The 26579-nt window shown below is 38.9% G+C and overlaps 2 protein-coding genes across 6 annotated transcripts in view; both read left to right on the plus strand.

The window, feature by feature from the left end:
* LOC146466599 (olfactomedin-like protein 2B) overlaps positions 1-26579 on the plus strand; it is a 126600-nt gene that overhangs the window by 64882 nt on the left and 35139 nt on the right. The window contains exons 1-7 of one of the 4 annotated variants that reach the window (XR_014867948.1): positions 10442-10494; positions 10585-10658; positions 11760-11849; positions 12123-12186; positions 13000-13267; positions 14363-14610; positions 15565-15894. Coding sequence is in view for 1 of the 4 variants with exons in the window: in XM_085127062.1 (XP_084983188.1) it covers positions 108-180; positions 755-1022; positions 1835-2082; positions 2658-2911 (843 nt within the window). In the remaining 3 variants the exon portion in view is untranslated. Of the gene's footprint in view, positions 1-107; positions 181-754; positions 1023-1834; positions 2083-2657; positions 3437-10441; positions 10495-10584; positions 10659-11759; positions 11850-12122; positions 12187-12999; positions 13268-14362; positions 14611-15564; positions 15895-26579 lie in introns of those variants that run through there. The other 3 variants (XR_014867945.1, XM_085127062.1, XR_014867946.1) reach the window with 3 other exon arrangements.
* The window catches only part of LOC146466602 (olfactomedin-like protein 2A), a 39380-nt gene continuing 35139 nt past the window's right edge, over positions 22339-26579 (plus strand). Inside the window, exons 1-2 of one of the 2 annotated variants that reach the window (XM_085127068.1) lie at positions 22339-22449; positions 22549-22622. In XM_085127068.1, the coding sequence (XP_084983194.1) occupies positions 22575-22622 (48 nt within the window). In that variant the 5' untranslated portion in view covers positions 22339-22449; positions 22549-22574. Of the gene's footprint in view, positions 22450-22548; positions 22623-26579 lie in introns of those variants that run through there. The other variant, XM_085127069.1, reaches the window with a different exon arrangement.

A 26579-nucleotide genomic window follows, 5' to 3' on the forward strand; every position in this document is an offset into this window, starting at 1 on the left:
TCTGGATAATCACATTATCGACAGGAGGACATAATAAGCACGAACATTATTAGCAAAATGACCATCCTCTTTAGTGTCTTAATTTTCCTTGTTCTTTTCATCCTCAGTTGCTTAGGATATTTGTTGAAGAACAGCATGACTTGGACCAAGCAAAGGATAATGTTAAAATTCTCCAGAGAGGTTTGTTGAGACCAGCAGACTTTTTACAGCACTTTCTTATTTCATATATTTTTTTTCATTTTAAACGTTTTTACTGTTTATTTTTCTCTTCATCTCTTTATTCTAGTTTGCTCCTTCACTTGTCACATTTTCACTTCCCCTTCTTTCAATCTTCCCATTATTTCGGTTGTCTATTATCAATTATTGGCACTGGAGTAATTTAGGCAAACAACATGGGAATGAATTCATCAGCGAGTACCTAAATTTTAACTAAACGTATATCTTAGATATAGCGGAGTTAAACCCATGATAATTAGCACACTCGAGCAACGGCAAGACTCTTGATAAGCTGGGCATGTTTTTTAGGTTTGTATTCTGGCTTCAAACTAGCTACATGCAAATCAGTTGGCGCAACAAGAGAGTAGGATGTAGCTAGATCTGGGCTCAATGAATAGCGACGGATTCATTTTCATATGTCCATCCTGTCCTTAACATGATTAAACGTATGCGATCTTACTATTGAAGATTTCAAGTTCAACATCATAATGTCTGGTCACAGTATATCCTTACACTTTTTTCCCTTGATTTCTTTCAGATAGCTGCACCAATATCACGTCAGTTGGTAAGCCTGTGACTCACAATACTCGGTACTATACCTGGGGAGCTTGGATGAAAGACCCTCTAGGAATCATGGGAGCTGCGACCATATTCGTTATGAAGAATTATCGTTCAACAAACGATCTCGAAGAGTTTGCAAATATGGACATGTTCAAAGCAGGTGTGGCGCGTAAGAAGTACATATTGCCTTATCACGGGCACGGAACAGGGGCAGTGGTTTATGGACAGTATCTCTACTACAACAGGTAACCAAGCAACGTGAACAAGGATGGTAAATTATCGGTTTTTGTAGGGAGAGAAGGAAAGAAAAATATATAGTATACTTTATCAGTCCCTACTTTATAAAGCATAAACACATATACATAGAGACAAGACAAAACTATTACTAAGGGGGATAAGAGCAAAATAATTATACCAAGTCAATCTTAATATTGAGAGACGTACAATTTCAAAAGAGCTTTCTTAAATAATTTCTTGTGAGGCTTGTTCAAATATTTAGAGGAAAGTCATTCCAGAAATACTGTCTAATAATAGAAGGACAGAATTTTCGGATGTTGATTCGGAAAGGAGGAACCTGTGACAGTTCGGTGGAGGGGCTACGAGTAGCATAATTTTGTTGTTTTGATATGAAGGGAAATGAAAAGATACACGATTTACAAGCTGATTATTAAAAGACTATTTTGTGGAAAATCATATATAAACCACTCCCTACAGTTTGGAACCATCTGCAGGCCTTTTCACTTTTCTACGTTGGTAAAATACTTCCAATAATACAAACACAAAAACGTGATAAAAATGGATCTGGTCGTCAGCCTTGAATTTGCGATCCAGACCATCCGGCCTCTTAGTGATTTCCACGTAACAATGTTAATTGTTTTACGTTTTTCTGTTGTTTAAGTCCCGCTGATTTTCAGCTTACCGAGCTGTCAGTTTATTATTTACGGAATAGAGAAATTAAATTATTTTCCTTGGGATACCAAATAAATATGAGAATATAAGAATGCCAATTAATGCTACAAGAAAAAAGACTGAGGAACTTCTTGTCTCGTTATTGCAGAGCCAATACGTACTATATCGTCAAGTACAATCTGCGCACAGAAGGAGTGGAGGCCCAAATAAGCCAGAGTAGTTACAGTCCATGGAGCAACACTTACCAATGGGGTGGCTCCAGTGGAATGGACCTGGCAGTTGACGAGCAGGGATTGTGGGTATTATGGGGTAGCACTAGCAACAGCTACCGAATGCATGCTTCTAAGGTTGATGTGACCAGAAATATCATAACTAACACTTGGGACTTGAATATTGGTAGGCACAGCTTTAATCATGGAAAATATCGTCTGGATCTGAATGAATCGTGTAGTTAATGAAAAAATCAATAAGACACAGGTGCTAAACCTAATAAGGTTCAAAATAATTGTTATCTTTCATCTTATATATTAAAGTATTATATTGCAAAACAGTTGCCAAATTAATAGCATATATAATAATATATAATGAAATATTATTATAATAATAAAACTTCAAAAAAAGTTTAAAAAGTCTTATATTACAACCCAAAACAGGATTGAAAAGTTCAGTTTTAACTTCTGATTCAAAAATAGATAACGAAGAAATGTTTCTTGTTTCGTGACAAAATATATCCGAATTCTCAATACTTCTGTAAATGAACTGCTGCCTGCCTCCGCTAGTCTTGATCTAAATGAGGTGAAGATTGTCTTTGTGTTTAGTATTGTAATTATGATTATGATGATGATAACAATAAAGATAACAATGGCAATAATGATTGTGAAGTTTTCTTCTTTTGCTTAATCCAGCATTACTACAACGAACCCATCGCTTACTATCAGATAAGGTTTCATATTTGTTTTTTAAATTCACAGAGGGGATGATATACAAGAGAAATGCTTTCGTCGTCTGTGGAGTGATCTACATTATCGAAAAGTACCACAGCAGGTCCACTACCATCAACTTTGCTTACGACACGAAAACTGGAAGGCAGTGGAATCCCAACATACCGTTCATCAATCAGTACGGCTACAACTCCATGGTGGCCTACAACCCCAGAGAGAAAGTGCTGTACGCTTGGGATAACAGTCGTCAAGTCACTTATCCCATCACTTTTGAGGAAAAGTAGGTTCATAACATAATCAGCTGATGATGGGAAACAAAACGCTGATCACTGAACGCTTTGCTGTTTGTAGATGACGCTGTGCTAAACAAAATAAGCTTATATTGCAATTTGTACTTTTTAGGCCGCTGATTCAGTTTCTGAGAAAATATGTCGACATAAAATTAATTCTCAAGCCATTTGCATGATGAAAGACACAGCCGCAAACCTCCAGTGAAAGAGCCTGATTAAGATTCAATCGAGAATTCATTATTCATCAATTACTGCAATGTGTGAACCTGCGATCAGGACCAATTCAAGGAGCAGTTGAAAATCTATGTTGGTATATATATTTGTTCATAGAGGGAATCGGCTGAAGGATTCCCAGGAGCTGGTATTTACTGAAAGAGTTTGTTGGCATCGTTTCTGTTGTTTAAAAGTGTGAATTGTGAAAATATGAGACTCGCTTGCTGTAAACTGGCCTTACTTTGAAGTGTCGGCTCAGTTAAAATGCTGTTAGTACAGAATGCTTAAATAAAAAGTTAAAAAGAACTCCATGTCCTTTTAATTGTGGAAATGCATGAAAGTTATCAAACTACAGTGGAAAAAAAAAATGGATTGGGTGGGGGGAGGACTGGGGAGATACTTTGTCGCAATTTCCTTCTCCCGGAATTTTTATCCGCTTTTTTTTTACACTCGATCCAAAGACTGGAGCAGGATCGCAGGCGATCGCAGAAGTGTTTCCATATGATCGCAGACGATCGCAGACCTTATTGCGATCTGTGATCTGCGATCCTCGATTATATGGAAACCAGGCTTAAGTGGGAGCAATCATATTTACACATTACTGAATAACTACAATTGTAGAAGTATCATTAAAGCATCAATTACTAAGACATTAAACCCGGGTTGACAAGGGCTTGGTGGAAGATAGGAGAGGGGAATTTGAAAAAGGCTTTATTTCCAAATTTAGGCATCTATAATCTCGACCGGAAAAGGGAAGGGGAGGAGTACACTCTATAATGGACAATACTGTGCGGTATATAAAAGGGAAGAGATTTCAATAGTCGAAGTATAAAAAAGGATAGGGAACACTGTCATTTAGGTATTTAAAAGGGTCTACAAAAAAATGGAACAGACCAACCTAATATAGATGCAGTTTTTTTACTGTAGAATTCCACTAATTTGTCATCAATATATTTCAGTTGTTCTGGCCATTTTTTGTTTTCATTTTTTATTATTTTTCGTTACCTCCGCCGTTAGGATCAGTCTGCCGTCTAAATTTTTCATTTTTACCGTAGGTATGTGAGAGGGGTACGATTTTCCATGAAAGGGTTTGGACCTCGGGGCTAAACCTCCCCTCAGTCTGCGTAACAAACGTTTCCGTTAGAGTTTTGTCCGTTTTTTGCTTTTGACAGCGAAACACGCACAAAACCACGCGAAAACGTTTGCCACGCAGACAAAATGTTGAAAGGTTTCGCTCACCGACGCGCCAACAGTCAGAAAACAAACCGAAACGAATCCAGCACTCGATACACGTAACTTTTATTGAAAGGTACGGAGAGAGAGTGAACAATACGTATTGGCTTATATAACGTGGCAGAACTTTCTAGAATCACAACCTGCCAAAAACTGGTTTATCTGGTAAGTTCCCGCCTCAAGAACATCACAGTACGCTCAAACTAGCTTCTGGAAACTTCTAAAAAACCTGCACAGTTCATAAATGCGTAAATAGTCTCTAAACAGTCTCCAAACAGTCTCTAAATCCATTGAGGACATTTCCCTAAGAGTGTACATGTATTTCCAATACTAAGCCTCCCCGAAAAGAACTTAATTGAGTAGCCCCCATCCCCTCGGGTATCTCGAGCACTCCAGAAATAAACAGCAAGTGGGAAATAAGCACAGAGACAAGTTTACAAATGTTAATGCAAGATCATAAGGTCGATTTATTTTGCAAGATTACCAAGGAAAAGTTTATATGTTCCTGAGTAATTCTTTCTCGTGAAATATAAACCCACACTGAATGCGAACTGTCACGGTCAATTCAAGATCAAAACGGACTTTTTTTCCTGTATGTTAAAAACAAGTTCCTGTGCGGAGATTTAACGAGGCCTTCTCAGGTCTTGTAAGCAACATCACATTTCGAGTTGTTGTAAAGAGTAATTAGTAAGTGTGACATCTTTTAGAAGCTCGACCTTTCAAAAAGAACTTGAACCGATTTCTACAGCAAAATTGTCCTCGATCGAAACTGTCCAGCCAAAATTACAATCCCCAAGCGTTTGCTGCTGAGCTAATCAAAGTGGAACAGAGCGGCGAAATTAAATGTAGTAATAATCAAGGATTAAGACAAGTTTGTGGTTTAGCTCTCGCCACTGTGACGTGGATCTTTCCCTTGTAAGACACGATTAAAAAGGGGACTGCACAAAACCCTTCCCGCAAACCCACAACACACTAACAGACTAAATAATACAACAAGTCTAACCATTTTAGAATACATAAACGTTTTAACACAAATAAACTGTAACGTAAAAACTATTCCTAAACCTATTAATTAATTACCTTAAACTAAATTAATTATACAGTTCAGTACCTTCGCGGTTATTCTTCCCGGTTCAACACAAAAGAAAATAAATGTTCGATTCAACGCCGAATTATTAACACACAAAAACAATGTTCAGTTCCTTTGCGGTTGTTCTTCGCGTACGCCAAACAAAATTCTCCACTCCACGACAATCCCACAAAATTCTTCGCTTTGCTACACAGTCTAAGATCCAAACTTACTTCTTGAACGACAGCGTTTCTTTAGGTACTTTCTTCGTCTGCACTTCGTAACTTGCTAGTGCCACGTTCTTTCATCCGCTTGCTCGCGCTTCTTTCTCTGATTCACCACAATACAAGGCTAGAGTTAGCCACCGGCAAATGAGTTTTACCGAAGGTTTTGGCCAGCTCCCTGCTGATGTCGTTCAACAGTGTCGCGCCTTCTCTTCTTACTTCTTCGACCAAGCCTTTCCAAGATTAATAATCAACCACAAACAACAACCTGACCCCTATTTAAATACTCTACACAATTACGACATTACAAAGAAGATTCCAGAAAACGCTAACTACAAGATGTACAATAAATGCTGATTACACAATAAGATATGAAATACACGGTAACGAGAATAATAATAGTTAGTTAGACTACATTGAAATTTACAATACTACACACAATTTCTTAAGACAATAAATAAACAGTAGCCTCCATTTGGCGCGAAAATATGCTCAGATTTTTGTCCGCGGACATTATCTGTTCCGAGAAGCGAACAGTTTTCCGAGAGCGAAGCTCGAGGAAAACTGTGAGCTTCGAGGAGCAGATAATGTCCAAGGACAAATATCTGAGCATATTTTTAAAGTCAAATGGAGGTTATTGTGTTTATTATCCTTCAAATATTTTTCGCAACATGCGGGAATCTCGCGGGAATCGGCAGAATCTGCCATTCTGTCATATGTCAATCACGTCAAAGTTTGTCAGTAAGCTTCCAAAATCTCCACGTCAGATTTCGCTTCAGGTCAAAAGCGTTTGTTTGGGGAAAAGGTAAAACATTTGAAAGGAAAGTAAACTTGCTTAATTCCGTGAAAGATAAAGCAAGATACAACTGGCGGATAAGGTTACAGGGTATCTAACTACCTCTCGAGAACAAGCTAAAGATCACTGAAAGCGAAAAACTGTAAAGTATCGCATTCCGTAAAAAGTGTAAACTGCCGTCAACGAAACAGCCGGCGCTTTGTCGTTCGCTTCCTTTACCTCGTGTTCAATTGGAGCAGCACGTTATATCGAAAATACAATTGTGGAATTTGCTAGCCGAAAACGACCTGTGAAGAAATCGAAGCGGAACCTGCAGTCGAATACGACGCCACCGGTTGTTTTTGCTGGATTCCATCAGAGCGCTTTCTTTGTTAACTTAACATTGAATGGAGCCAGCAACGAAGTCGCTCACAATCACTGAGGATTAAACTTGTTGCTCGAGAGTAGGACAAGCTGTTTCTCTTCGTAGAGAATTTCGACATGTCGGGGTATCATGGCTGGTTTTTGTTTCGTGGACGAGATTTTAAGTTCGCGAGCGATCTCGACCAGGTGAGCATTGATAGCATCATTTACCCTGATTTACCGGCTTGAACTCTGTCAGTAATGGTACTGAAATTTATGTTTTCGTTATTTAAATTCCTTATATCCAGGCCAGCACGAATTGCTCTCATTGAATTACAACTGTAATATTTGCCGTCGTGTGGGCGAGCTTCGAGCTTATTAATTTAAACTCGTTTAATAGCTTGTTGATGGCTTTCTCATTTCGCAAGACTGAAAGAAAACCATAAAAAATTAAAATACTCTTAAATGAGATGGGCTAAAACTTTTTGCCTTTCATATTTTTCAGTTTTACCACATTTTTAATTCAAGGACTGTTAAACAGAGTTCAAACCAAGAGAAAATGTCGCAAATACGAGCTTGAGTATTTCAACATTTCGTTTACGAACAGCTTACCGTAAAAAACGTTTAGTGCGTATGTTGTTTTCTGGTACTGGTTTATCGACCAGCATGTTTATCTCTTCTTCTGTCAAGAAAACCGTTCCCCATCTTGACATTCATTTTAATGGCAAACTTGACGCGCCTTGAAGTTTTTGAAATTGGGAAATATCCTCGGATATTCCCCAGTTTTAGCTGGGGTATATTCGGTCACGTGAGGCATTTAGACCAATCGCGCGCGAGCGAAAATATTTGATGGATTATAACCTCGGATATTCCCCAGTTTTAGCTGGGGTATATTCGGTCACGTGAGGCATTTAGACCAATCGCGCGAGAGCGAAAATATTTGATGGATTATAACTACCAATATACTAGCGACATTTTTTGACTGATAAAATACGACGAATTAAGACTACAAATAATTAACAATATTTAGATAATGAAAAAGAAACGATTAAATTGCTACATGCAAACACGAAACATGAAAATGCAAACATGAAATGTAAACAACGGATAAATGAATAATAGGAATTTTGTGACAGTCACTCAGTCTATTTACCCTTTGTTCTGTTTTCCGCTGCCGTGGAAAATCCAGTGTCCATAAATAACGTTATCTTTCTTATCTTTTTGTGTCAAAGATTCTTAACATACGTACATAAGCCTGCGACGAGGGCTACATAAAACTCTGTCGTAATTTGTAAACTTTTTGCTTTCCAAAGCTGTATTTTTTACCCAAAAATCTGTGAAACCCACAAACTCATTAAACTTGTGACATATGTACATGTGAAAGCTTAAACTTATGAAACCCGCACTTTCATTTTTTCATTGCCTGTTTCGTAACGACTTGCATTGTTTTACCGCAGAAATCCTGCGGCAATTAAAATTCCAGTTCCTCAGAGTCTCTGCTGGCGACTAACCGCTGGCTAAAGAGCTGAAGAAGGACTCTGGCTGAAGATTGGATTCAGTTCCCCAGCGGTCAAACGAGTGATGCGCGCACAGTTCCCGCCATAATTTTCCAAATATGGAATCTATAATTCTTGGGAAAATTCACAAATAGCAGCCTGACTGAACTGAAATGGAGCGAAATATTTTTAATCAAGAAAGAAGAAGACAAGCAATTTTCTGTTTGGAGAATGTTACCATTAACTTCGGGAATTAAAATTGACGACGACAAAGAAAAGAAGAAGCGAAATACGCGAAACGAGAGAACTAAACAAATATTAGGGCTGAAGATCGCCTTGACGCCTTGAGCGCTTGAGCTAACGATTAACTGAAGAGCGTAAAACTTGTGGATAAATTCCCTAATATTTAAATATGCGTCTTGATTCAGTAAACTTCATGTGTAAAGCCACACAAAAAGCCCGCTATGGTTCTAAAACTCCTAGCCGAATTTGATGAGTCAGCTAGAGCACTGAGTGAGATTCCATTCCACGCGCTCCTAAATGTGTAAAATAAAGACAAGTTTGTGCATTCCCAATCGAAAGTCCTACTTCGATTCTCGTACATCCATTTATGAAAGCCATAGAATTTTCCTTAAAAACAAGGGCAGGGGAGGGATTGGTCGGTCAAGGAAACCAGACAGTGAAGATGACAGTGTTAAGCATAAAACCTCTCGCCATGTAAACTATCAAACAGTAAATTCAGTAACAATGTATGTTGTGAATAAAACTCTGCTTAATTCACCGCGTATTTGAGTGATCTATTTTCCCTTAGAGGTACTTAATAATCGCGTAATGATTTAAGGAAACAAGCTTGAGAAGAAAAACATCATGCGAGGAAATGCTTGATGAGTGTGTGCTGAGCTGTATACCACGTGACTTATTTGTAGTGATGACGCGACTGATGGAACCTGTGCTGTTTATCTTCTCCCGCGAAAAAAAGTGAATGTTATGGAGTTTTGAGGCCGCAGGCTTGGATATTGCTCGTTTTTGATTTCCTCTGTCTATAAGTTCGTTTCTAGCAGCGAATTTTTATTCAATGAACTACGGACAAGGACGCAATGGAGGGTATTTGGAGATTTACAGGGAGTTAAGACTACCATCACCCACCCCCCCCCCCCCCCTTTTGGATGCTTAAAAAAATATTTTATTTTATTTTACTTAACTATATCCATCACTTACAGAAACAACTTACCTTACATATTATTAAGTGTATTAATGTCTTCTCCGACAAACCAGACAGTTTGTCGTTAGTTTCGCTGCTGAACGGACGACTAGATTTCAACCGAGAAATAATAAAATTTCAGCTGTTGTTTCTTTTTTATTTCGTTCTTGGATCAGTGTTTCACGAAGATAAAGTTTCATCACTGAATAAGTTCGAGGGAGATTTTGCACAAAGTCATTCATTATGAAAGCTACTTATCGCCGTTACGCGTAAATATTTTAAACTGAGACTTATGTACAGCTACCTGGATCATTCATTTCCGCTGTCACAACGAACAAAAAAGCACATAGATTTACGGAAACATGAACAAAGAAACTGAGTCTTCGCAAGCTGCTGCATGCCTTTCACAAGACAACAAGTCGAAAATTTCTGCCTCAGCAGCCTGTTGTGTTGGTCAAATGTAAGGGCCAGACTGAAGCATTAACTCCTTGCTTCAAAAGAAAAGAAAACAATTGATACAATTAAAAATTTCCATCAGTGTTGACAGTTTTTGATGCATTTCTAGCCATTTCAGAAGACTTAAGTTTTAAAATTTTGCCCGGAAAGCATGCCCCCGGACCTCCTAGTTGTCTCACGCTAACGCGTTCGCGCTCTCCCTTGGAAGCAGAGTCTTCGGGAACGCGCACGCGGTTGAGGCGCATAATAAGCGAAGAGAAACCGGAACTTACGAAAAACCGAAAACCTTCATCGAATACCAAATCCGAAACACCGCTTGGGCTGAAAACTTAAAACCATATGCTAAAAAAGGAAAAACTGCAAACCACAACAGACACCAAAACCGAAAAACCGACCTAAAGAAAGACCAAAACTGAAAAACCGGAAATACCAACGCCCCTCTCTTTTGTCAGCGACGGAGATCATTTATTCTTCGAAATCCGTTCTAGGAACTTGTATTTGCGACTTGTATGTGCTGAAAGGAGAGCTGCTTTGGAAGCGACTGAAGGTAAGGCCAATTTCTGATCGCTAAATTTCTTTCCATCTTCGTTTCGGCCGTTGTTGTTCGATAATCACTGTTTTCAGTGATTTTCTCCAGTTTTACAGAATTATTCTTTTGTCAAGATGTTCCGATATCGTCCGCTGTTTCTATTCCTGACTGCTGTGTTGTTGGTAAGTTAACAGCATTCCTATATTCGAATGATCCTCTGTTGCTGTTTATGACTTCCGACCCTGCACTTTCATGTATTCCCCGCAATTCTAATGTCCCCTTCGTAAACTATTCACTCTCATGTCTCCCCCTTGTCCTCGTATGTATCATCCTGTACTCCCCATGTTTCCCGCTGTACTGTCATGTATTCCCCTGTACTCCTATGTATGCCCCAGTATTCCCAGGTATCCCCCTGTACTCCCTAGAATCCCCCGTTCTTATATACATAACCTCCTGTTCTGCCAGGTATCTCACAGTTACGAAACTTTTGGGGGAGCACACGATGTACTAATAAACTGTTATGAACACGTCTCGTTGCTGGATTATACATCTCACTGTGCTCCCATATAATCTCCTGCACTCCTTTAAACATGGCCTCCAAGAAAAGAAGCCTTCGTTGGTTTATTTTTTTCCTTTACAATTGTAGTTAGTAGATAGACAGTTAATGATTAATGTATAAGCTGATGGAATTACCGTGTATAAATAATAAAGTTATCGTATTTGTAACCCCACCCCACAAACCCCATGGGCTCTAATCCCATAAACAACTGCTTCTGTGATAATCCATAAAGATCTCCTAGAACTACACTGTACCCCATGCACTCTCAGGTTATTAATTTCCTGTGATTTTCGATAGATGTCCCCTTTTTTGAAGTGTGTATAACTCTTGTTTTTCATGCACCCTCTGTACTTTATTTCATCCTGCCTTCTATATAGTCCCCTGTACTACCATACCTCCCCTCAAGTCCATTTTCCCCTCGGCGATCCAATCTATTTCCCTGTATTCTCAAGTATCCTCAACTACTTACGACACGTTTCTCAATTCCCTTACACATTAATTACACTTTGTAACCACATACTTCATTAAAACTCAACCTCTTTTGCCCCGATTTCCTTGTATTTCTTTATTACTCCTTGTACGGCAAGTATAATTGCGATCTTCATTTTGGTTTTCATCGTTGTAGAATGTGTTCTGCATTTTTCAACTTGTAATCATACTCCTAAAAGTTGTAAGGTAAAATAGTGAGATGTAATGAGTGTTTTTTCACTCGAATGTTTTTCAGGTTGGTGCACACGGCAATTCTTCGGTCAATCCTCGGACCAAGCGAGCCTTGTACCATCGATATGGCCATTGTCGCTCATCGAAGCTGTCGGTAAAAGATTTTGTCTTTGAGTTGGCTAGTTGGCTAAAAAGCACATAAGTCTCATCTACGCATGATTTCTTTAGAAACATTATCAAGGCGGGTCTTTTGAAGCTGCTACTGACCTAAATGATTAACTCTTTGTACGCTATACGTATACACGGACAATCTGGACAATCACACCATCCACAGGAGGACATAATAAGCACAAACATTATTAGCAAAATGACCGTACACTTTAGTTTTACGTTCCTTAATTTGTCATCGTTTTTACATTTTTTTAAGATAATTGTTGAAGAACAACCTGACTTGGACCAAGCAAAGGAAAATCTTCACAATCTTCAGAGAGGTTGTTGAGTCCAGTATATTTTTTACAGCACTTTCTCATTAATATAAACTTTCCATTTTGCTCGTTGTTAATGTTCATTTTTGTTTTCTGTTCATCTCTTTACTCTAGTTTGCTTCTTTACTTTTCACATTTTCAATTCTCCTTCTTTCACTCGTCCGAATATTTCTCAGTTTTTCACATTTTTTGTTGTTGGATATCAATTATTGGAACAAAGAAAGCAGGGAATATTCATACTAAGAGAATCAGACATATTTTCATGTAGGATGTCTGTGATGACCTGTTATATCAAAGGAACAAAGTAAGTTAACGTGTAAAAGCAACATATAACGTACTATGCGAAAATATGGTTCCGGTCGGCGAGGACTCGAACGCCTATTTCCTGAATTCAAGGCAGACATGATAACCACTACACTACAGGCAAACAACTGACATGGGAATGAATTCATCAGCGAGTATCTTATTTTTTACCAAACACATATCTTATTCTGAGAAGGGAGTTGAACCCATGAAAGCACACTCAAACAATGACAAGACTCTTGATGAGCTTGGCGTGTTTGTTAGGCTTGGAATCCGGGTTAAATTAGCTTCTTATAAACCAGTGAGCGCAAAAAGTGATTACGATGCGGACTCAATAAATAGCTACGGAGACGTTTTCATATGTCCATATTTTCCTCAACATTATAAAACGAATGCGATTTTTCTATCGTATAGATTTAAGGATCAGCATCATAGCTTCTTCGCTAGTTTAAAATTTATCGGAGTTACGTTTGGTCATAGTACAACCTTGAACTTTTTTTTCTTGATTTCTTCCAGATAGTTGCACCAATATCAAGTCAGTTGGTAAGCCTGTGACTCACAATACTCGGTACTATACCTGGGGAGCTTGGATGAAAGACCCTCTAGGAATCATGGGAGCTGAGACCATATTCGTTATGGAGAATTATGTGTCAACAAACGAACTCGAAGAGTTCGCAAACATGGTCATGTTCAAAGCAGGCTTGGCCCGTAAGAAGTACACACTGCCTTATAACTGGGACGGAACAGGGGCTGTGGTGTATGGAAAACATCTCTACTACAACAGGTAATCAGGCAACATGAAAATGGATGAACCTAGTAAATAAAACGTCATAGTTCTTTTTAGGGTATCCTGTTTTTGTTAACGTTCTTGGGAAGCAGATTTATTCTGCCGACTTTTTTGCTTAATTCTATCTTACCCTCTTGAACCCGACTACACATTAATTCAGCCAACAACCATTAAGATATCAGTTTATCTTAAATGTTTATTCATCTCCAGATCTCCGTATTAATAAATTAGAAAAAAATAGTATAAATATAACGAAGAAAGGGCAAAAAATAGTTAACGAATACGTAGCCCTTAACATACAAGGATGGTAAATTATCGGTTTTTGTAGGGAGAGAAAGAAAAAAAATATACATTATAAAACATAAACACACATAGACACAGGACAAAACTATTACTAAGGGTGATATATGAGCAAAATAATTATACCAAGTCAATCTTAATATTGAGAGAGGTACAATTTCAAAAGAGCTTTCTTAAAAAATTTATTGTGAGGCTTTGCTCAAATATTTATTTATTTATTCATTCGAGAAATACTGTCCAATAATAGAAGGACAAAATTTTTGGATATTGATTCGGAATGGAGCAATCTGTGGCACTTCGGTGGAGGCGCTACGAGTGGCATAATTATGTCTGGCAGCTCTGGTATGAAGGGAAATGAAAACACAGGCGATTAATGAGCTGACTATCAAGGACTATTTTGTGGAAGATCATAAAAAAATATAACAATCTGAGATCTGAAACCTGAAATCATATATAAACCACTCCCTACAGTTTGGAACGATCTGCGGCTTTTTCACTTTTCTACGTTGTTAAAATACTTCCAATAATACAAAAACAATAGTGTAAAAATGTACCTGGTTGTCAGCCTTGAATTTGCGATACCAACCAGCCGGCCTCTTTATGGATTCCACGTAACAATATTACTGAACTGTTTCACGTTTTCTGTCGCTTAAGTCCCGCTGAGTGTCCGCTTACCGAGCTGTGAATATATTATTTGTTTCCCTTGGGATACCCTTTGAATAAATCTGAGAATTTAAGAATGCTAAATAATGCCAAAACAAAAGAAAGGAACTTCTTGTCTCGTTATTGCAGAGCCAATACGTACTATATCGTCAAGTACAATCTGCGCACAGAAGGAGTGGACGCCCAAATAAGCCAGAGTAGTTACAGTCCAAGGAGCAACGCTTACGAATGGGGTGGCGCTAGTGGAATGGACCTGGCAGTTGACGAGCAGGGATTGTGGTTATTATGGGGTAGCACTAGCAACAGCTACCGACTGAGAGCTTCTAAAATTGATGTGAACAGAAATACTATAACTGACACTTGGGACTTGAATACTGGTAAGAACAGCTTTAATCACGGAAAAATATCGTCTGGATCTGAATTAATTGAATTATACAGTTTATTAATGAGAAAATCAGTGAGAGACAGGCGCTAAAAGCAAGGGTAAAGGCTCCATTGTTCGCTCCAAAGCAAGATGGATCGAAAAGCCAAGCAAATATTCTGTCAATCTTGAAAAAGGAAATTACAACCATAAAACAGTCAAGGTATTGCAACGTCCAGATGGTAATTCAGTGACCAAAGAGAGCGAAATATTAGAAGAAATTGAAATGTTCAACAAGAACCTAGTATACACTTCTATTCCTATTGTTGAAATTAAGCTATTTAACAATTTCATTGAAAATCTGGAAATACCCAGACTCGAAATACTCGAAATAGTTCGCTCGTACAAGGTTCTTGGTTTGGTTATCCAGGACAATCTGAAGTGGAATGATTCGAAATGATCCAAGGCATCCACAAAAAAAAACAATTATAAAGATTCAAAACAGTTGCCGTCGTTTACCTTATACAGTTAAGTATTATATTACAAAACAGTTGCCAAAGTAATAGCATATATAAAAATATTATATAATGAAGTAATAAAACTTAAAAAAATTAAAAAGTCTTAGTCTTTTATTACAATTGTATCCCAAAACGGAATTGGAAACCTCAGTTTTAACATTCTGATTCAAATATAGACAATGATGAGATGTTTCTTGTTTCGCGACTAAATATTTTCGAATTCTCGACACTTTTACAAAGGAACTGCTGCCTGCCTCCGCTATTCTTGATCTGAGTGAGGTGAAGATTGTCTTTGTGCTTATTATTGTAATGATGATTATGGTGATGACAACAGTAAAGATAACAAGGCAATAATGATTGTAAAGTTTTCTTCTTTTGTTTAATCCAGCATTACACAAAATGAACCCATCGCTTACTATCACATAAGGTTTTATATTTGTTTTAATTCATAGAAAGAATGACCAGCATGGGAAATGCTTTTGTCGCCTGTGGAGTGATCTATACTATTGACCAGTACAACACCAGGTCCACTACCATCAACTTTGCTTACGACACCAAAACTGGAAGGCAGTGGAATCCCAACATACACTTCACCAATCAGTACACCTACAACTCAATGGTGGCCTACAACCCCAGAGAGAAAGTGCTGTACGCTTGGGATCGCAAACGTCAAGTCACCTATCCCATCACTTTTGAGAAATCTTAGGTTCATTACATGATCAGCTGGTGATGGGAAACAAATCAGCTGACCACTGAACGCTTTGCTGTTTGTAGATGGCGCTGTGCTAAAAAAAAATAGGCCGCTTATTCAGTTTCTGAGAAAATATGTCGACAAAAACGTTCAACCGATCTCCAGTGAAAGCCAGTGAAAAGCCTGATTAAGATTCAGTCGAGAATTCATTAATCATCCATTACTGCAATGTGTTAACCTGCGATCAGGACCAATTCAGGAGCAGTTGAAAATTTATGTTGGTATATTTGTTCAGAAAGTGAATCGGCTGAGTGATGGCCAGGAGCTGGAATCTACTGAAAGAGTTTGTTGTCATCGTTTCTGTTGTTAAAAAAGTGTAAATTGTGAAAATAGGAGACTCGCTTGCAGTAAACTGACCTAACTTTGAAATGTCGGTTTATTTAAAATGCTGTTAATGCTGAACGCTTAAATAAAAAGTTAAAAAGAACTGCATGTCTATTTAATTGTGGAAATGCGTGAAAGTTATCAAACTGCAGTAGAAAGAAATCAAGGGACCGAGCTGTGTTTAGGATTTGGTTGGGGGGGAGGGGGGGGGGACTGGGGAGATACTTTGTCACTTCCTTCTCCCGGAATTTTTATCCGCTTTTTTTTTTTCGCTCGATCCAAAGACTGAAGCAGTGCTAAAGAGTACTAAACCCTTCTTCATCTAATCCTTCTGTCTGATTATGTCGTTGCTGATCAGTGAACGTTAAAATTAGAACGAACGTTCGGTTGAGTTTTACTTTCTGCAAACTGTAACTTTGTGTTAAAGTCGAGGCTATCAGAATGCCAATAAACTTTGCGTAAATTTTGAATCTGCTGCTAATCCCGAAAATTTAAATTAAATTTAATGAAAAGGAAAATGTCTTGACTGTGGATATGCGAAAGTTTATTTAATTTAATACACGATGTTATACTTCAACTGACTGTCTTAAAAACCAAAACCAACGTAATAACTCTTGTCCTATTAAGAATCGAAGCCAGACAAAACAAATAAACAATTAACAAATCGACGGCAGTTTTCTATGGTCTGTACTCTTCATGACTCTTACAGACCATAAAATGTTCAAAACATGGCAGCATTCTCAAGTGGGATGAGGACATCGAAAAGTTGTTCCTTACTAATTTCGCTAGTTTTTAATTTAAAATGTTTCTGCAAAACACTTCTCTAATTATAAGGTCTTAATAGAGTATAGAAAACTGCCGCCGATTTGTTAACTCGATGATCGAGATACCGGTAAATGTTATTACAAATAGGTCCGTTACTTAATTCGGTTACAAGGAAGCTTTCTGTATTCGTAACCGGAACTGGTGAGAACCAGGTTTCCTCGTCCATGTTAGCCAGAGGAACCTGGGCACAAAGACACAATACAGCTGTTTTCATGTAGGGATCTCAGCTGAAGTCATAGTTCAGCTTGATTAATCTTACTTACTAATGGATTAAGCACTTATTGTTAACAATTTCCTGTGATAAATATGTGACGTGAGTGCAAGCAATCATATTTACACATTACTGAATAACTACAATTGTAGAAGTATCATTCAAGCATTTACTGAGACATTAAACCCGGTATGAGAAGAATTTGGTGGAAGACAGAACAGGGGAATGCGAAAAAGACTTTTTTTCCACATGTAGACCTCTTCAATCTCGACTGGAAAGGGGGAGGGGAGGTTTTTACTGTAGAATTCGACTAAACTGTCATCAATATATTTCAGTTGTTCTGGCCATTTTTTGTTTTCATTGTTTATTATTTTTCGTTGCCTCCGCCGTTAGGATCAGTCTGCTGTCTATATTTTGCATTTTTACCGTAGGTATGTGAGAGGGGTACGATTTTCCATGAAGGGGTCAAAAATAGTATATAAAAGGGTAAGGGTTTGGATCTCGGGGCTAGGCCTCCCCTAGTCTGCGGAACAAACGTTTCCATTAGAGCTTTGTTCGTTTTCTGCTTTTTGACAGCGAAACACGCACAAAACTCCACGGAAGCGCTTGCCACCCAGACCAAATGTTGAAAAGTTTCGCTCACCGACACGCCAATAGTCAGAAACCACACCGAAACGAATCCAGCACTCGATACACGTAACTTTTATTCAAAGGCAGAGAGAGAGTGAACAATACGCATTGGCTTATTTAACGTGGCAGAATTTGCTAGAATCACAACCTGCCAAAAACTGGCCATGGTTTAACCGGTAATTTCCTACCTTAAGAACATCACAGTTGGCTCAAAATAGCTTCTGGAAACTTCTAGAAACCCACTTGTACACAGTTCATGAATGCGTAAATAGTCCCTAAACAGTCTCTAAATCCATTGAGGACATCTCGCTAAGAGAGTGTACATGTATTTCCAAGACTAAGCCTCCCCGAAAATAACTTTGTTGAGTAGCTCCCACCTTCTCGGGTCTCTCAAACACTCCAGAAATAAAAAACAAGTGTTAATGCAATGTCATAAAGTCGATTTATTCTGCAAGATTACCAAGGAAAAGTTTATGTGTTCCTGAGTAATTTTTCTCCTGAGGTATAAACCCACAACAATGCTAACTGTCATGGTCAGTTCAAGATAAAAACGGACTTTTTCCCCTGAATCTTTAAAACAAGTTACTGCAGAGAAAAAACAAGGCCTTCTCAGGTCCTCTTAGCAACATCACATTTCAAGTTGTTGTAAAGGCTAGTTAGTTAGTGTGAAATCTTTTAGACGCTCAACCTACTAAAAAGAACTTGTACCGATTTCTACAGCGAAATTGTTCTTCGAAACTGACCAGCCAAAATTACAATCCCCAAGCGTTTGCTGCTGAGCTAATCAAAGTGGAACAGAGAGGAGAAATTAAATGTAGTAATAATTAAGGATCAAGACAAGTTTGTGGTTTAGCTCTCACCACTCAGTCTATTTACTCTTTGTTCTGTTTTTCAGTGCCGTGGAAAATCCAGTATCCACAAGTTATGTTATCTGTCTTATCTTTTTGTGTCAAAGATTCTTTAGCTACGTACACAAGCGTGCGACGACAACAACATAAAACTCTGACGTAATTTGTAAACTTTTGTTTCCCAAAGCTGTATTACCCAAAAACCTATGAAACCCACAAACTCGTTAAACCTATGACATATGTACATGTGAAAGCTTAAACTTATAAAACCTGTGACTAAAGCTGTAATACCTAAAAAGTTGTGAAACCCAGAAAGATATAAAACCTGTGAAACCTTTGGGATATAGAGAACTGTGAAACCTGTGCAACCCTGAAACCTATGAACTGGAGAGGATAAAAGACCCCTTAAACCCTGGAGTGGGACCCCACGCAATTGAAGGGACATGCCCCAGGTAGTGTGAGGCACATCCACCACTACTCGAGAAACCAACTAAGGCCCTGCTTACAAGCAGGGAGGGTACCCTAGTGCTAGGGTTACCCTAGCAGGCGGGTCAAAGATAGCCCGGGTTTACAAGCAAAATTTCACAGATAGGGTCACCCTACCACCCGGGACAACTTCATATGCTTGGTAATGGGACGCATTGCAAACAAAATGGCCGGCAAGGGAAGAGTTCTGGCAGTTACTTCGATCCTGCTGTCGTTGCTGCCAGTTTTAGCTGCTTATCAGTGCCATGGAGTTTTGCTGAGTGACCTTCTCATTCTAGAAAGCGACAGCAAGTTGCCATGTTAAACGCGGCTATAGAATACAATAAAGCACTCACTCGAATGCGACATGTAAAAAGGAGAATTATTCGACGAAGACGATTTCAAAAAAAACCAGGCCGTGCGGATCAATGGTGGAGAAACTTATTTGAGGGCAGGATGGAGGAAGGCGCATGGAAGAAAAATTTTAGAATGAATCGGGATGTTTTCATGATCCTCGCTAATGAAGTTAGGCCTTTTCTTGAGCGTAGTCGCGGTCCACGCGAAGATGATGTATTGTCAGTGCAAAAACAATTGGCTATGACTTTATACTATCTTTATATCTCCATTTAGCCCCGCTGCCAGCCCCACGGTGTAAGCGGTCCGCCATGATGGCCGTTTGATATCAACCGTCAAAGGGTGTGGAAACAAGTTATCCCTAGAAGAGCGTTTACAAGGCAGCTAGGGTTACCCTGGCGCTAGGGTAACCCTAGCTGCCTTGTAAACACGTCGATGAAAAAAAAAAGAAGAAGAAATGTGGGAGCGCTAGGGTAACCCTAGCACCCTACCTGCTTGTAAACAGGGCCTAAAGAAACCTATGAAATCTTTGAAACCTACAAAGCTAAGAAACCGGAGTAATCCACAAACTTGTGAAAACTAGGAACCCTTATGAAACCTGTGAAAGCTTTCATTCCCAGAACTCTATGAAATCTATGAGAACTGTGAAACCTGTAAAAGGCAGAAACTTTACTTATGAGATCCATAAGTCTATGCATATGAAACATGTGAAACCCAGAAACTTACAGACCCTTGGAAAACTCAAAAATGGTAACAGTATAGGAAACCTATTATACTACATTGGTGATGCTATTTATAGGTACAGTTTGTGTCCACACAAAAGAATAACCCAGCGCGCCTGCGCTTACATCGCTGAGTAGGTGTAAGGGCTGTAAAGGATTAATTTAGGTCAAAGCAACATGACTCTTACACAACGTATTTACGTGTTAAATCTACGTGTCAAGAAACACAAACCGCTGATCAAGGAGCATGAAGACTCTCAATCTCGTACCCAGAGTCATTAGGCTCTTTGGCCAGCGGTTGGCCGCCAGGAGAGACTCTGGGGAACTGGGATTTTATTTAATTTTTTTGATTGGCTGCTCAATAACGGCTTGCATTGAATTACCTCAGAAATCCTTTCGGCAATAAAATTCCAGTTCCTCAGCGTCTCTCCTGACGACTAATCGTTGGCCAAAGAGCTGAGGACTCTGGGTTCGAGATTGAAGGACTCTGGCTCAAGATTGTATTCAGTTCTCCAGCGATCAAACGAGTGATGCGTGCGCAGTTCCCGCCATGATTTTCCTAATATGGAATATATAATTATTGGGAAAATTTACACACAACAGCTTGACTGAACTGAAATGGAGCCAAATATTTTTAATCACTAAAAAAGAAGAGAAGCAATTTTCTGAAGAATATAACCATTAATTTCGTGATTAATTAATTTTGCTGCTGAACGGACGACTAGATTTCAACCATGAAATAATGGAATTTCAGCTGTTGTTCCTATTTTCATTCGTTCTTGGATCGGTGTTTCACGAAGATAAAGTTTCATCACTGAATAAGTTCGAGGGAGTTTTTACACAAAGGCATTTATTTATGAAAGCTTCTTATCGCCGTTACGCGTAAATATTTGAAACGCAGAATTATGTACAGCCACGGTCATCCTGGATCATTCAATTCCGCTGTTATAACGAACAGAGAAGCACATATGATTTATGGAAACATGAACCGGGTCTTCACAAGCTGCTGGCTTTTACAAGAAAACAAGTCGAAAATTTCTGCCTCATCAGCCTGTTGTGTTGGTCAAACGTAAGGGCCAGACTGAAGCATTGACTCCTTACTTCAAAAGAAAAGAAAACAGTTGATACAATTAAAGATTTACACCAGTGTTGACAGTTTTTGATGCATTTTTATTCATTTCAATTCAGAGGACTTAAGTTTTAATTTTTTTCTTGGGAGCATGCCCCCGGACCCCCTACTTGCACGCTAACGCATTCACTTTACTCGTGGCCCGGAGTAAAAGCATTCATCCGTAAGCAAAACAAACAAACAATTCTCCTGTTTCTTAGCGTACAGAAAAAGACAAAAGTTGAATGTCATGTGATAACATGTAATTAAGAGACAAAACAAGCTTAATTCATGAGCAAACTAACAACGATTAAACCAAATGTTCAGTAGGCATCAATTAATCGATTCACCAGCGCCGTGAAGCTTTCTGCCGCTTGAAAAACACACGAACACAGATCGATAAAATAACAAACGGTGGGTCCAAAGAAAGAACTTGCAGAGTAATTTCTTCCACTGAATTTGGCCTGCTCCTTCCTCCTATCAAAAGGGCACTGTTATTCATGATTGTTTGGTTATCGTTCGTTGGAAGAAGCCGTAGCGAGGTGAAAGCACTTGGTCGCCATGAATGTTTTCAGTTTTTCCACCCAAGTATCCGATCAAGTTTTTATCTTTTGACACAAATATTGTTTTGCTGTTTCTTGTAAGAAACGAAAGTTTACCTTTAAGAATTTCCTTTAGAGCTGTAGTTCGTGATTTCCAAGTATTTTTGGCAAAAACCATCCGCCAATAAAAAATCAAACTCCAAAGAACCTGAATGAACTCGTGTCGTAGTGTCTGTTGCGGTTTACGGTTTTGCCTTTTTCAGCATCTGGTTTTCGGTTTGCGGCCAAAACTGATACAAGCGGTCTTTTGGATTTGGTATCCGATGTGGTTTTCGGTTTTTTCCTATTTGGTTTCCGGATTCTCTTCAGCAATTCTGCGCCTCAACCGCGTACGCGTGCCAAGAACCTGACCAGACACTAAAACTGAAAAATCGAGAATACCAACGCCCCCTTTTTTGTCAGCGACGAAGATCATTTATTCATCGAAACGCGTTCGAGGAACTTGTATTTGCGACTTGTTTCTGCTGAAAGGAGAGCCACTTTGGAAGAGATATAAGGTAAGGCAAATCAACGGTCCTGATTTTCTGATGGCTAAATTTCTTTCCATCTTCTTTTCAGCATTTTTGTTCGATAATTACTGTTTTGATTTTTTCAAGGCTTACAGAGTTATTCCGCTGTCAGGATGTTCCGATATCGTCCGTTGTCTTTATTCCTCATTGCTCTGTTGTTGGTAAGTTAACAGCATTCTTATGTCCTACAGTTTCATCTACTCCGCTAACTTTTGTTATTCGAATGATCGTATATTACTGTTTATGGCCCCCGCACACTTATCCGGCCCTGTACTTTCATCTATTCCCCTCTCAGTTCCAATGCCCCCCTGTAAACTGTGCACTCTCATGTCTCCCCCTTGTACTCGTATGTATCATCCTGTACTCCCAGGTATACCCCTGTGTTCTCCTCTCCGGCACCAGTGCGCCAGGAATCCCCCGTTTTATATTTATATATCTCCCTGTTCTATCAGGTATCTCACAGTTACGAAACGTTTGGGGGACCCCACGATGTAGAAATAAACTGTTCTGAATACGTCTCGTGGCTGGATCACACATTCCACTGCATGTGCTCCCATATAATCTCCTGTACTTCTTTAAACACGGCCTCAAAGAAAAAAGGCTTCTATACATGTAATTGTAGTCAGGTAGATGGATAGTTGATAATGATTAATATATAAGCTGATGGAATTACCGTGTATAAAATAATAAAGTTATTGTATCTGTACCTCCACCCCACATACCCCGTGGGCTCTAACCTCATATTCAACTGCTTCTGAAATCCTTTAGATCTCCTCGCACTGTAGTGTATTTGTTATGTAAACAAATCTCTAAATCAATTGGAATGTTATTAAGAGCGGCGGTCAGGAAAAATCGAGCAAAATCTGAATTTTCTGGCGAAACTTAGCAGAGTCGATTTCTTTCATCTTTTGTCCATAATAAGGTTTTACTAAAGTAAGAATCATGGTGTGGCTTAAATTGGCCAGAAACATTTGCGTTTTGAGAAAATCAGGAAAATCGATCGAAGCCTTGTGAACTGAAAAATGATTGAATTTAAAACCGGAAAATCGCCACTTTTCATTGTCTCCCCGTTTGTTTTAGAAGAAGCGTACGAAAATCGGGATTTCTTATATCGAAAGACAATCTCTTTCTGATATGATAACCGATGAATTTGTGTTTGTTATGATATCTGGCAAATTTAAACAATTTAAAACCAGCGGCATATTTTTACAGCTGGTTTACTCTGTAATGTAGTGTCAAAGGTCAAGCACACATTTCAGTATGTGGTATAACTCGAAATATTCTCACACTTTGGCTTTCAGTAACAATTGCCTTGATGTACTTCATACCTAAATATCAGGCTGGGTTCTCCATTGAGATTTTCACAAAAGGTCGTTAAAGTTGGCTAATTTCGACCACGACATCGTTTGGCGACCAAATGACTGCCAGTGAAAACAAACCGACGCGACGGGCAAACTGCTAATTACAGCTTCAGGGCCTTCAATAATGCTCCTATCTTGCTTTATCAGAAAGATTTCTGTTTTCCCCTCGCTTCCTTTTAACCATTATCGACGGGAAGAGAAGAAATCCAAAAGATTCAGACATGTCTAACAATGTTGCGTGACAGCAAATATGCAAATTAGTTAGATGGTCACTGAGATATGGCAGTAGGCAGTAGGGAAGGGGTGGGGGGCGGGAAGAATTGCTTTAACAGGCCCGTAGTCAGGCTAAAACAACTGGGATGGGGAAAGCAAATTGGAAACATCAAAAAAGGGGCAGATATAGTAAGCAAAACAATAACTTTACACTTGCATCACACTTTTTGGTACATTAAACTTCTTTTCGACCCTTTGCCGTCACTGTACGGACTACCACGTGAAATTGCCAAACTTGAAGAATGACGTAAAAAGACGACGACAAATTTCCCTTTCTCTTTTTCCAGTGAACTTGGAATCAGGCAGTAAGAATATGTCCGCAGGAAGATTTGTCTAAAATTAAAGAAAAAAAGGTGGAAGCTGGAATTATCGCGATGAAGTTTAAAAGAACGCGAATTCTCTTTGTGTTTTCGAATTCGCTACCATCACCGTCATGTTATCTTTAACTCCCTACTAAAAGACACAAATCGGTCATGAGGATTTTGGTTCTTATTTCCGATTCACAAGGAAGGACTGCCTTTGCTGCTGTTGTATAAAAGCCAAATGTTAGCGGAGGAAACTGTCAGGTAATAAACAATTTATTAAGGGTTGTGAAAAGGCACTTGCAGCGTCAGAATTCAAGATTGATTGTTGTACATTATTACTGTTTTTTAATTATTTATTTTTTGACACATTGTTTTTCACGCTTCTTAAAATTCTGGGGGGGGGGTCGGGGCTCGAGTCCCCCCCTGCCCCTCCCCTTGTTACGGACGCGTTTAACAGTATGGCTTTATATACCAGCTGCTTATCTGGAATAACGAACTCTTTGTGACAACTTTTGCGCAAATGACTAGTACCCGTAGTTCTTTATTGAATTTTCTTTTTCGTAGCGACCAGCAACAAAAACCGTCAATGCGAAAGATACACCGGAGGAACAGACTTAAAAAGATACACTCACTGATTTAAGTGTAGAGCGAAATTTTACTTCTTCCTAAGATAGAGGGGAAAGGGGGGTGGGGGTGGCTTAATTAAATACATAACCTTATTTCTTTTTAATTTCAGCCTCTTCATTTCACTTAGACCGTCATAAGCTGCTTCCCTTGTTCTAAAGATTAAAGGAAGGTGCATGCAGACCTAAAAATCCTAGCATTAGGGCGTGGCGAAGACACAAACTTCACACTTTTAAGAGCTGGGACCAGGCTTCTTTTCCTTCAATTGAAAAGTTTTCAATACTTTCCTTTAATAGGGATAATAAGTCTTTAGCATGGGCGTTACACAAGCCTGAAAAGCTGTAACTATGATGTCTTACTTTCCTCAAGAGAAGGACCTTTTTACGAGGTAGTGAACAAAAAGTTGTCCACCACTGTCAGTAGCACTAGGTCTAGGGTTCCAAGCACAGAAAATAAAAATAATAAATAAATAAATAACACTGAAAACTTCACGTTTAGTCTAATTAACGGCTTTCTCCGCATCTGATGAACTGAAAATACATCTGAATACTAATATTTTGTGCTGGAAAAGACCGAATGTGCAAAAAAGTAAAGTGTTACATCAGACGTTTTTACAGTTTATTATACATAAAAGGTAATGGAAATTATGTAAACGCATACCTGAACCAACTGGAATAAACAGTCCTAGTTTCTTCCATAGCAAATAACACGAATTTTTTTCAAGTCCTCGTTCTAGTTTTGCGGCTTTTTGCGCCTGGCTGTCATGGCTTGATACCGGCGGAGAAGTTTGACACTTATTTGAACTGACCTCGACGCCAGCCAATGCCCAGAGACGAACGGTGTCGAAGACAAATCGTCAATTCCGAAAGGTGAAGGAGATGAACATTCATGGTGAAGGAGATAAACATTCTTGTCAGAATAAGTTCAATTTCGGTTTCTACATCGGCTATTGACAAGGAAGCCTTGTGACCGGCGATGTTCCTTTTGCACTAGTTTACTTCAGTTGATCTGCTCCTGTCTCTGGGGTCGTAAGAGCAAGGACCTCCGACCAAGGAGCTAAAAGACCACCTCCATGCTTCCATGACAGCACAAGAATTTAAAGTGACAAATTTTCCAGTTTCCTTAATTGAATTTATCTTACATTTACTTTACTAATTCAATTTACTTTGGTAAACACCAATGCGTGATATTATTAATATTCACTGATTATTGGTGATTTCGGAATTTGTAAAACGCAACCCTAACTATTTAGCGAATTAAAAACAGAATAGGAAAGTTTGACCGGTCTCCAATTTTTATTTCAGCGAGCATTTTACCATAGTCATAGGGGAGAACTTCAACCCCACAGATTTCCCTTTGATGCGGTTTCATTGGCAATCTGACACCTGAGCGAACTCAAGAAATGGACATCGAGACGCTTACTGCTCCTTACTAGATATGGTTTTATAAGCAAAAATCTCACAACGCAAACGAGAAAAATCGGTTCCCAGACCGGACTTTACCTTATTGTAATTAAAGATTAAAAGAAATTTGTTTTCATTACGCTTTTTTGGTA

This window comes from Pavona decussata, unplaced genomic scaffold, assembly GCF_977016875.1.
Source record: "Pavona decussata unplaced genomic scaffold, jaPavDecu1.1 SCAFFOLD_143, whole genome shotgun sequence".
Lineage (NCBI taxonomy): Eukaryota > Metazoa > Cnidaria > Anthozoa > Scleractinia > Agariciidae > Pavona > Pavona decussata.